At 40.3% G+C, this 11,037-nt stretch overlaps 1 protein-coding gene across 1 annotated transcript; it reads left to right on the forward strand.

The window, feature by feature from the left end:
• The first annotated feature begins 1,983 nt into the window (after positions 1–1,983).
• wnt9b (wingless-type MMTV integration site family, member 9B) lies at positions 1,984–10,328 on the forward strand. The gene is made up of 4 exons (XM_079818448.1): positions 1,984–2,176; positions 3,327–3,580; positions 4,869–5,134; positions 7,217–10,328. The coding sequence occupies exons 1-4, from the start codon at positions 2,091–2,093 to the stop codon at positions 7,679–7,681; spliced, it is 1,071 nt and encodes a 356-aa protein (XP_079674574.1). The 5' UTR covers positions 1,984–2,090; the 3' UTR covers positions 7,682–10,328.
• The last annotated feature ends 709 nt before the right edge of the window (positions 10,329–11,037 follow it).

The raw sequence follows: 11,037 nt of genomic DNA on the forward strand, positions 1-11,037 counted from the left end.
ATGGCTGCATCGTGGGCGTGAGGGCCGAGGTACGCGTGTACAGGCCACCTCTTCCCATGCAAAATGAAAGATGATTCGACCTGAATATGTTTGGCTAATTTTTGCTTCTAATGAGAACGTCGTTTTTTTTCTTTCGAACCGCGCTAACCCAGATTGTTGAGTAAATGTAAAGTAAAAGTATAAAATGAATCGAATGTTATGTTTGGGGAGGACTTTATAAATATTTATATAGAGTAGCTGCTTCGAGGATTGCATCGTCCAACATTAACATGGATGAGGATACCCTCTAGCGGCAAAGATACTAGGTGTCAGGTGCCTATAATAATGAAAAAAAATACATAAAAAAAAATAATAAGTATAATAATTAATTTAATAAAATAAAAGTGATTTCAAAATATTAACACTATAATATATCTTAACGATGCATAACTGATATAAAAAAAATTGTGTATAGGCCTAGTTAAACATGCTGAAAGAATTTTATTTTCGTTACCATCTTTATTTATTAGGCATTTTTGTCCTAAATCAAGATGACCTATTGGTCATGAATTTATGGATAGCATCAAATCATAAAATCAATAGTCCACCAGATGGTGTAACATACCGTATTCTCGTATTGATCAACTGGAGCAACATCATTAATTCTGCTGAATATACAGAGCATGTTCCAGTCAGCAGAGGGTGCTGAAGCACAGAGCTACAACTACTGGCAATTAATTGAATATCTTTAGCTACTCTTTTTGTTGGTAATGTTTTATTTACTTATTTACTAGAACTCGTACTTGAGAGTGGCATATTTAAAGATTTTAGGTCACTGCGGGACAAGGTACACTGTAAAGTAACCTGTATGCTAACATACAAGCTGGACAGTGAGAGGTCCAAAGAGTCTTTAAACTAATTTAACAAATTCTATTCATTGACAATTTTAGGCTGAATATTTTTGTTTTTCAAGTTGTAGGCTACAAAAAGTTCTGACAAAAACAAAACAAAACCATAATATCAGTTTAATATCAGTGGCAGTGTGGTATGCTAGGTTTTACTGTCAACAAGATACATCCATTTTAATAAATACACATAACATTCTTAAAGCAGGCCATATCCACTGTTATCTGCTGTATCATATACAAGACCTCAAAACAATTCTAAACTAAACAAATGGATCCCTTATTCAAAAATACAACACTAGTGACAGAAAGATGAGTGTATCTCTTCTCTTCTTTTAGGAGCAGAGTATGTCTCCACCAGATTGGCTTGGTCACCGCAAGCAGGAAGTGCACCTGACACACCGACGTCATAAAGGTGGGTGTCTTAAACAAAGAAGGTGACATCATAAGGGAAATGTGGAGCCCACTTAGTCACTGATGGAGGCGAGAGGAACTGAGATGAAAGATCAGTCATGATTAGCTCATTATATCTTGTGCTTAGTGATGACAAGAGCATCAAAGATGCCAGTACGTTAATGTTGCTGAGGAAATGAGAATGGAGCCACAGTTTGTAAACAAAGTGCCGGAATTAAAAGAGTAAACAGGCCCTCATTATTCCTATACTGAACTCAGAACAAATGCTGAACTGCTTTAAAGTGATGAAATTATTCAATGTTGTATTTATTTGACATTGGTATGATGGAACCAATAGAAAAGTATCTTTCCTATTCACTTCACTCCTTAATTTTCTCTTTTTATTTTGAATTACTAAAGCAGAAATTAGTATGGGGTGAAGATTACACATTATCAGTTTGTATCTCCTCATCGATTTGTGGTGTTGGATGTTAAATAATTGTCCATCCATGTCTTTTTTATGGGGGGGGGGGGGGGGGGGGGGTCTGAATCAGCCCTAAATATGAACCATTCAGTAGGTAAGCGCACCTGCCAATCTGTAGGGAAATAATAGTCATTTCCTTGGATGGCAATAGGCGGAGTAAATGACTGATGATCCAATAAGTTCGGCACTCATGCCTTACCCCTCTCGGGACCGCGCCTCCCCAAGTGCTGAAATGAGTTTCTGCCCCTTTAAGAAGTTACTCTGTCCAGCACAGCTGGGATTTCAACAAGGACAGATAGCGCAATGAAGAGCAGCGTCGACCCGTCATCATGTGCACCGGGCTTCCAAGGACTGCCTGTCCGCTGCGACTTATTGCCCTCTGCATCCTTCTCTCCCACGCAGCAGCCTATTTCGGGTCAGCAGAGCCTTTTATATCCTCCATATTTTCTGAATTAATGGAAATAGCCTCTGAGTGCATTATTGATATATTTGACATGGAATAGAATCATTTTGAGCGTTATCAACAGGTGGAGATATTTGGTGATGTTGGATATCCCATGCGCAATTACGCATAGCTATCTTGTTTTTGTTTCTTTAATATAACAATCATGTTTTAAACCTACATTGCAGGCTGACTGCTACAAATAATATAACTATGCAGAATGAAATAATTATTTAAAGAAATAAGTATTTTAAAATGATCTAAATTAATTATTTAAACAAGCAAAGTTTTGGCTTGCTCTCAAAAAGTAGCTACCAGTAACACCATTAGATTTCGTTTTATGTATGAATTCATCTTTTTAACATTGATTTGTCTAAAATATTTAAATGGTGTGTTGTTCAGGCCGATTATTGCCTGCTGAGAGCAGCGCAGTGTATGGATCCAGATGTCTTCCGATGGTTTGGCACCGCGTCCTACCCTCGCGCTACCTGATCATTAAGATCTTTCTGGCTTACGCACACAGGACGTTGCCCCACTGGTGTTTATATTAAGAATCCTATAAACACGTTAAAACACTCCCAAGTGGGTTTTAATTAAGAGTGCTCACTGAAGATTGTTAAACGCCAAAGTTTTTTTTTTGTGCAAAATCCAAGGGCGCTCAGACTGCTCACTGGGGAAATAGCACGTGTGGGATAGTTATGTGCGTTCTCTATTCAAACACGGCTATTCAAATCAGGTATTTAAACATATTCAAAGCACTTGTGTCATCTCTAGTGCATTCGTATTTGTTGATTTGCTGCCTTAAGTTTTCGAATACAGTGGACAATTGTGCCAAATTTTACACAAATCTGAAAAATGTGTGGACATTGAATGGAGAGAAATTCAGTTAATCTGAAACAAAGATTTTAATATATATATATAATATATAGGCTATAGATAATTAAAACATTTTAAAGAGTAGGCTAGCCTAGCCTATCTGATGTTTTAAAAGTTCTTGAAGGCTAATTGTATGGACAGTGTGTGTATTTGTATGTGAACTAATCAAAACGAACCTCATTAAAAGTAAATGAATGTTTTAACGGTACTGTAGTTTTAGTGACTGTATTGTGAATGTTATCGTTAGGCTTACAGGTCGCGAGCCCTTGGTTTTTCTGCCCGGTCCATTTGCCAACGAGCCTCCGAACGGTAAAGCGCACCTGAAGCAATGCGAGCAGATGACTTTGACGCGCCGGCAAAAGCGATTGTGCCGGCGGGAACCGGGGCTGGCGGAGACTCTGAGGGAATCTGTCCGCCTCAGCCTCCTCGAGTGCCGCTATCAGTTCCGCAACGAGCGCTGGAACTGTAGTATGGACGGCCGTGGAAGTCTTTTAAAACGAGGTAAGATATATAGGCTAAGACTCGCCATGTGTTTTTAAATATGAAACAACTATTAAAGTGTTATTAATATCCTGAATTTGCCATTTAACGGGTAAATGTGCACATTTTAATATAGGCCTATAGCTATATAGGCTTGACGGCTATTTTATTTAGCCATTTTCATCCTTTCGTTCAAGGTCATGAAATTACAAGTTATTTTTATGGAATAATTTTCCCATCATAAGGAGTTTAAAAATGTTTTGGTTTGGCCACTAAAATTCTATTAAAGACGATAGCCTAGATAGATTAAGGAACACAAAAATAAATGACCAAATATTGTGAGATTAAAACCCACAAAACACAATTTTACAATTTGCTGTTTGATAGTCTTCAAGTAGTGCTACTTAGGCTATGTCAGAAAAGGAATGTTTTAGTATTAACAACTACACAGAAACCTCAATGTGTTTCCAAACGGACATGTGCGTAATGTGCAGGATGTGAATGTTAAAGCCATGCGTAGGTCAGTCCGCTGGTAATTAGGGACTTGGGAAGCGCGGAATCCCTGTGCGGTGAGGCCTCGCGGGGCCAGTTGAAGTATTTTTATCTCGCGGAAAAGCGCCCAGTTCTCAGAGGAAAAGGGCGGCGTGATCGCGCGCTTTCATCTGACAGAAAACCTAGTCAAAATAATAATTAATTGGATCAAAATACACGCCTTGTCTCAGCTCTGATCTAAGCAAACAATAATACGAGGAGGTTGCAATGGTTAAAGGATCATGACACAGCATTACACTTAACACTTAATGGGAAAAGTTGTAGATTATGATGGAGGATTTTTGGAACGCCATTTGAGGGACGACTTTTTCGTTTAAAATTTAAGTTAGTTTTACATAATCAAGGAAATTCATTTGAAAAAACTAAATATCAAAACCAACATCTCTGTGACATATTTAATATGCTCATATATGGACATTTATTTATTATCTCATTTCCACTTTATATTGTCAGTTACAATGCTGTTATAGAAATGCATAATTTGCAATCAAACAGTTTATTATTTTCTTAATATTAAATAATTCCAATGAGGTGCTTTATTGTTTAGCTTGTCATGTAAGCTTATCATGTCACCCCCATGGTTTAAAATCATGACAGCTTTTATTATGCTCCTAATATTGCTAGAGTTGACATCTCATTTCAGTGCATCATGTAAAAATATTTAAAGTTCTAATCATTTAAATGTGGAAAAAGTAGGCTACAATACACTTTTATAGCTTTACACAGTGTTCGTTAATAAAATGCATCATTTCATCAGGTTTTAAAGAGACAGCCTTCCTGCTTGCGGTGTCATCAGCAGCCTTGTCTCACGCGCTGGCCAAAGCGTGCAGCTCGGGACGCATGGAGCGCTGCACCTGCGACGATTCTCCTGGTCTGCAGCACCGTGAGGCCTGGCAGTGGGGCGTATGCGGGGACAATCTGAAATACAGCACCAAGTTTCTCAAGAAGTTCTTGGGGCAAAAACGAGTCAGCAAGGACCTGCGCGCCCAGATCGACTCTCACAACATTAATGTCGGCATCCGGGTAAGATGCAAAATATAAAAAAATATCATCATAGTACATGGTCCAAAAAACTGGTAATGGCATGGTCAAAAAACAATTCAATTAGTTTGATATTGATATAATGGCTTTATTTGATAAGGGGACGTTTCAATCTCCCCCAAAGCTTCTAAGAGAACATCTGTAAGGGTTAATTTTGTCTCACACCTTCCCGTTCTCTCCTGGCTGGCGGGTTGCGGTCTCCTAGTTCATTGTAGCCCAAAGGAGAGTTCAGCGAGTGGGGTGAGGCAGGTAGGTAAGCAGGTATTGGCCAGCTCCCTGGAGCCAGGTGTTCCTTCCCCTGGTCCAGGCATGACAGCGCTTGCTGTGGGGGCCCTTTTCAAAATTAGAGGTCTCCCCATGAGGGCCATTATACAGAGAGGAGGCCTCTGTAATATACGAGCATTTTTTCCACCTACTGTATGCCTCCCGCTCTACCAGTCTCACTGCTGCCGCTGCCGCCGTCGCCGCTGCTCTCCCAGACTTTCATAAATCCTCATAACATCCCTCAAAACAGTCCTGTTACCAGGAGACCGGTAGCCTCAGGGAAAGACAGAGGGAACGAAAAAGGGGGAGGGTTTACGAGGTTCACAGAAAGAGTAAGAAAAGAACGGCTGGACAAACTCGGATCTTATCTTATCAGTCTCCGGTTTTGTTGTTTCCCACAATTGACACCTCAGGCCACAGATGGCGGTTAACAAAAACAAGCAAAGGTGGCTGAGGTCTTGTTATCCCCTCCCCTTTCAGATTCTCTCCATTTCCTCGCTTCTCCTTCTCTGTATTTGTCAGGTGGCCCTGGGGTGGGAGCTCATACCTGTGTAGGGTGGAACACCCCCATCGACCATTTGACCTCCCCATCTCCCCCTGGGCCCTTTTTGATAGACGGATCTGCCCCTGCAGCCTCCTCCCCAGTATGTGAAATGAAGAGAGGAGCCGGAATAGGAGAAATAGATCAACAGTAAACAATATGATTTAGCTCTCAAACTATAAATATTGAAAATAAAGAGAGAGAGAGAGAGAGAGAGAGAGAGAGAGAGAGAGAGAGAGAGAGAGCAATAAAACAAAAATGGAAATGTGCTGATCGGAGCACATATCAGGGATGGTGGTCTTCAAAAGGTGCAGGTCATAGTTTAAATACTGCCATCTCAGACATTCCCTCTGCATCCATCATCTACATCATGCTAACCTGATTTTTTTTAGCTCAGGGCTATGGAGTCCTTCACTCAATTTCTTGTGAACATCTTATAATTTAAGATCGCATGCCGTCCCACTTTTAGAATGTCTATGATCATCTCCCTCTCCACATTTGGGGAGATAATCAATACCAATTAACGTGGAATGTAAAAAAGGTTCTTTCTTGGCCTGTTGGACTCCAAGGCCCTCAACTGTCCAACAAAATAGGCCCCATGACTTTTCTACTTTTCTTGATTTACTGGATAAGGATTAAGGAGAAGGATTTAAAAAAAGAAAACGTTTTTACTCACAATTTCTACCCGAACTTGGCAATAGAACTAGAATATATATCCTAGTTTTCCAAGGCCAGGGGAATCCTGGTTCTTCAAATAAAAAACAACTGTTGTTGAATGGGTGGATTAAAATAAGAAATATCTTATCTTTAAGTAATTGAGCAAATTGAGATGTTTGCTGAGGTACCTTAGTTTGCTGTTCTAGGCCCTTTTAATGCCAACCTGATACGAACAAGTGAAAATGAATGGTCTTTTCACACCAAGAGTGAAACCATAGCAACTTATGATTAGTGAAATTTGATTCACAGTAAATTTCAGGCTTGGGATTTGGATCAAAGCTTATATCTTATTGGCTGGCACGTTCCATTGCTGGACAAAAAATTAGTCACAATCACAGAAGTGTTAATAGTTCTATAGGAATGAATTGTTTCTATTTAAAATCTTCTTAACCTCCAAATATTCACAGGGAAAGGGTCTTAGCCATTCAAAAACTTTCAGCATCCCATATCTAATCTGTACAAAACCTCTCTCATAGGATCATAGTGTTGTATTTGGCATACTATGCTCATGTCTTCACCTCTGTCTTTTCTTTACCTCTCAGGCGGTGAAGAGTGGACTTAAGACTACTTGTAAGTGTCACGGCGTCTCCGGTTCGTGTGCTGTGAGGACGTGCTGGAAGCAGCTCTCCCCGTTTCAAGACACAGGCCATCTGCTGAAGTACCGCTATGACACGGCTGTTCGAGTGCACAGCGTCACCAACTCCGCCACGGGGGAGACGGAGCTGGCAAGCCCTCGACGGAACACGGTTCCCCGTCCGCGGCCCACTGAGCTTGTGTTTCTGGAGGAATCGCCCAGCTTCTGCAGGCCATCGCGCTACTCACCCGGGACGGCCGGCAGGCCGTGCTCCAAGGACACCAGCTGCAGCAGCCTGTGCTGTGGACGAGGCTACAACACGGCCCTCCGCCTCACCACCCTCTCCTGCCACTGCCAGGTCCGCTGGTGCTGTCATGTCGAGTGTCAAACCTGCCTCAGAGAGGAGGAGGTCTACACCTGCAAGAAACATTGATAGACCATGCAAGAAGGAGACTGAGAGGAAGAAGCGGAAAGTGAGGAAGGTTGAGGATGCGTCTGTCAACTAATGAAAGATTTGGAAAGTTTTGGATCCAGGTTGTGCTAACGGAAAATATTTTGAGGATGATCTGCCAGTCTTACCTGAAGATGAACTGGCTTAATGGCTGAGCGTCACTTTCTCAAACTTTGGCCTCCCACATGGAATTCCTAACTAACATTTTCATTTAGTCTGACCAATCGGCACCTGAACAAGAGTATACAAGCAGCTGCTTACCTCTGTCCTACAATAGCTCATCTGTCATCCCAGTCATTCCGCTACCCCAACTCCAACTTCTTGGTGGGTTACCATTAAAACCAGTCAAGATAGTCCTAGGGGGGTATTTACGGCTTGGGTTGGTCTCGAACCCTCCATGGAGAGCAAGCCAAATATGTATACCTTCTCTTCATTAAAGATTACATGAACTCGTGAAACTTGGACATTGGCCCCTAGAGCATTTGTTAGACGCTTGACTAGAAATGGCTCTTCTGCTGTCAAGAAAACAAAATAGGACATCCCATATATATGCTTCTCGCAAGAAGTGGAGGTTTGATTTGGAGCGAACTACTCTTTTCTTCTGCAGTGATAAACCAACCTCACCGGGAAGGCTGCCTTTTAAACTGTTTTGCACGCACACTTATGGCAACGGACTAGTGATCTGCGACATTTAGTTATACTCAAACTAATAAGTGAGATGGCGGTCCGCTCACTTGCTTGTCTCTTTACCTGCCTAAACTGTATATCTCTCTATTGCTCTGAGAGTCCACATATGGCTTCAAAATATACTGAAAGTATGAAGCACTTATGAATGCATTTATTTGTGAATATTATTGTAATCTTTTATTTGTGAGCAAGAGAGTACTTTGTGTCTGTTATAGTAGTTGCGTTGTCATGCTTAACAGATATATTACAAATGGGTGGGGGGTTATGCTGATAAACTGGAAATCTACTGGGACACAGTCTGCTTTCATAGACTTGTGATGAATGTTAGAGCAAGTTATATAATCAGAAATGTTATGTTTTAAATCTTGAATGGCCATTAAATGGCTGTATCTGGTAATAGATAGGAATGTATTTATTGCAATTAGACAAAACCGATCAACTGCTGCACCAATTTCAAGTACATTTACTGGTATATCCCAGACTGCATTCATGCAATTACACTTTTTTTTTTAGTTTAATTTGCCACATTTCTGCATGATATCCTGCCTTTATATGCAGAAGTATGTCAAAAACACAAGCATTAGGGATCGACCAGAACAATGTGTCATTACAGCATGACCCAAACATAACCTCTCCCTACAGCTGCATACAGAGTGTGCAAACATCTGGGCTTCTGAGTGTATAGTCTTTGCTATCCCATCAAGGGCAATGAGAGTGAGTATGTCCCATCCAGAACAAAGGAAAACATACCCTTCTCTAGTAAGCAAATCTCTCTGCCCTATAAAGTCTGCAAGCCCTTTCATGTGTGTCATGCCTTTGATAAAGTCTGTTCAAGTCCCTTATTAGCCCATTACCAATCAGAGAAAATAACAGTGCTTTTTCTCCAGGATGTGCCAGAGTTGAAAGTTTGCTGGACTCTCAATAGAGGCCTTTGTTACAGAGGTTTTTTAATTCCTAGTAAGCAAAAACAACAACAAAATACCGTGTTTTGTTTCGTAGATATAAAAACCATTTTTTCACACAAATTACAAATTATTTAGTGAAAAAGACCAAATATGAGTGAAAATCAGTTGTATTGGTGCACTGCACATAAAGGCACATTTAACCTTCAGACTCATTACTCAAGTATTACTCAAAAATATTTTCTGTTAAAACATCACATGCATTTCTTCACTTAACAATAGAAATCCGAATTGAAAGTATGAGAATGTGAGCGTACGTGCCTACTTGTATGTACGTGTGTTTGTGAGTGTGTGCGCGCGTGCATTGGTGTTTCTGGGAAGGGAGAAAACTGCAGTAAAATTGGCCACATCAATCAAGTGCAAGAAAGTCCAAGCATTCAGTGACATGCCATTCAGCTGAAGCATTTGTAATGTGTAAAACGTTTGCTGTAAAAGGGTTTCACTCGGACTACTTGAAATTCATATGCATGTAGTATGAAAGCTTTCCCCTGTATGAAAGAAACTAAAGAAAGAGAGTTTTCACACTGAGTCAGCACATGCAAATACCCGAAACCCCAACAGTGGCTGTGAAAATCCAAATGAGATTGTTCCCTTCTGAGTGTATGTGCATGTGAGTGTATTATGCCTGTGTGTTTCTCTGCTGCAATTGCTGAAATGGTAACACAGCATAGACATCCATAATGAAAGCTCTGTCAACCTGCAGGTTATGGAGTCTATGTGTTTGTTTGTGTTGTCATAGCTTTAACAGTGTACTGTTTCACTTTGCGATGTCACGCCGGGGATTTTTTCTACTACCTCATCCGGTCTATGGGGGAAATTAAATACTAAGATGTTTTTTTCTTACTAGATATTTAAGACAATGCTTCTTTTAAAAGCTTTAGCCTGAAATACAGATGCATTTACTCCTTTTTTTTACTATTGTGACCTATTTCATTATTTAAGAACCAATTTATCATATTCAAATAAAATAATACATTTGTAAAAATGGTGTCAGACATTTGTTGACTGATTTGTTCTTTATCTCTTCAACTTAAATTTAACAACACTGACTTCCTTTCTGTCTCATGTGTTCTCTTTTTCTGTGTTTGTGGTTGCACACCTGTCCAGAGCTCTGCACGCAAGCACCTGCTCTCTAGTTAAATTGCAGCTAATCATGGAGCTGATGGATCCTGACCTATAGTATTTTCCTGTCACTACTCTTAACCTGAGCCTCTTTCTCATTTCACTCACCCAAAACATATACAAATAGTTGAGCTTGCACATGATGATTTACCACACTACACGCGCGCACACACCAAAAACTGAATAATGGACACCGGACAGTGCGGAATCTGGAGCCAAGTGAGTGTCTTGACTTGAGTAGTTCAGTTGATTTCATAATATTGTAGCTTTTCCAGTAACAAGCTACTTTATGAAACCTTCGCTGTTTTTAGTGTCTGAGCTGAGAGAATATACTTAAGTACTGAAATCTTCATAAAGAGATTGCAAAACAAATCCATGATTCGAAAGGTTTAGTCCAAACTATCTGCAGAGATTCGCTTTATATGAACAGATTGAATTTAGGCATTTATTCACATATACACATTGATCAGCAAACATACACAGAAGCTCAACCATACATGCTTGATGTGTACAAACAAACCTCATTGGTTCTTGCGGAAGCTCAAACTGCATAACATGTGAATGAAC

Source organism: Gobio gobio (genome assembly GCF_949357685.1).
Source record: "Gobio gobio genome assembly, chromosome: 1".
Taxonomy (NCBI): domain Eukaryota; kingdom Metazoa; phylum Chordata; class Actinopteri; order Cypriniformes; family Gobionidae; genus Gobio; species Gobio gobio.

Excerpts from the sequence above, each read along its gene's own strand:
- wnt9b (XM_079818448.1), top strand. The coding sequence starts at position 2,091 with ATGTGCACCGGGCTTCCAAGGACTGCCTGTCCGCTGCGACTTATTGCC. Across the intron at positions 2,177-3,326 it reads CACGCAGCAGCCTATTTCGG|GCTTACAGGTCGCGAGCCCT; the intron begins GTCAGCAGAGCC and ends TGTTATCGTTAG. Across the intron at positions 5,135-7,216 it reads ACATTAATGTCGGCATCCGG|GCGGTGAAGAGTGGACTTAA; the intron begins GTAAGATGCAAA and ends TTTACCTCTCAG.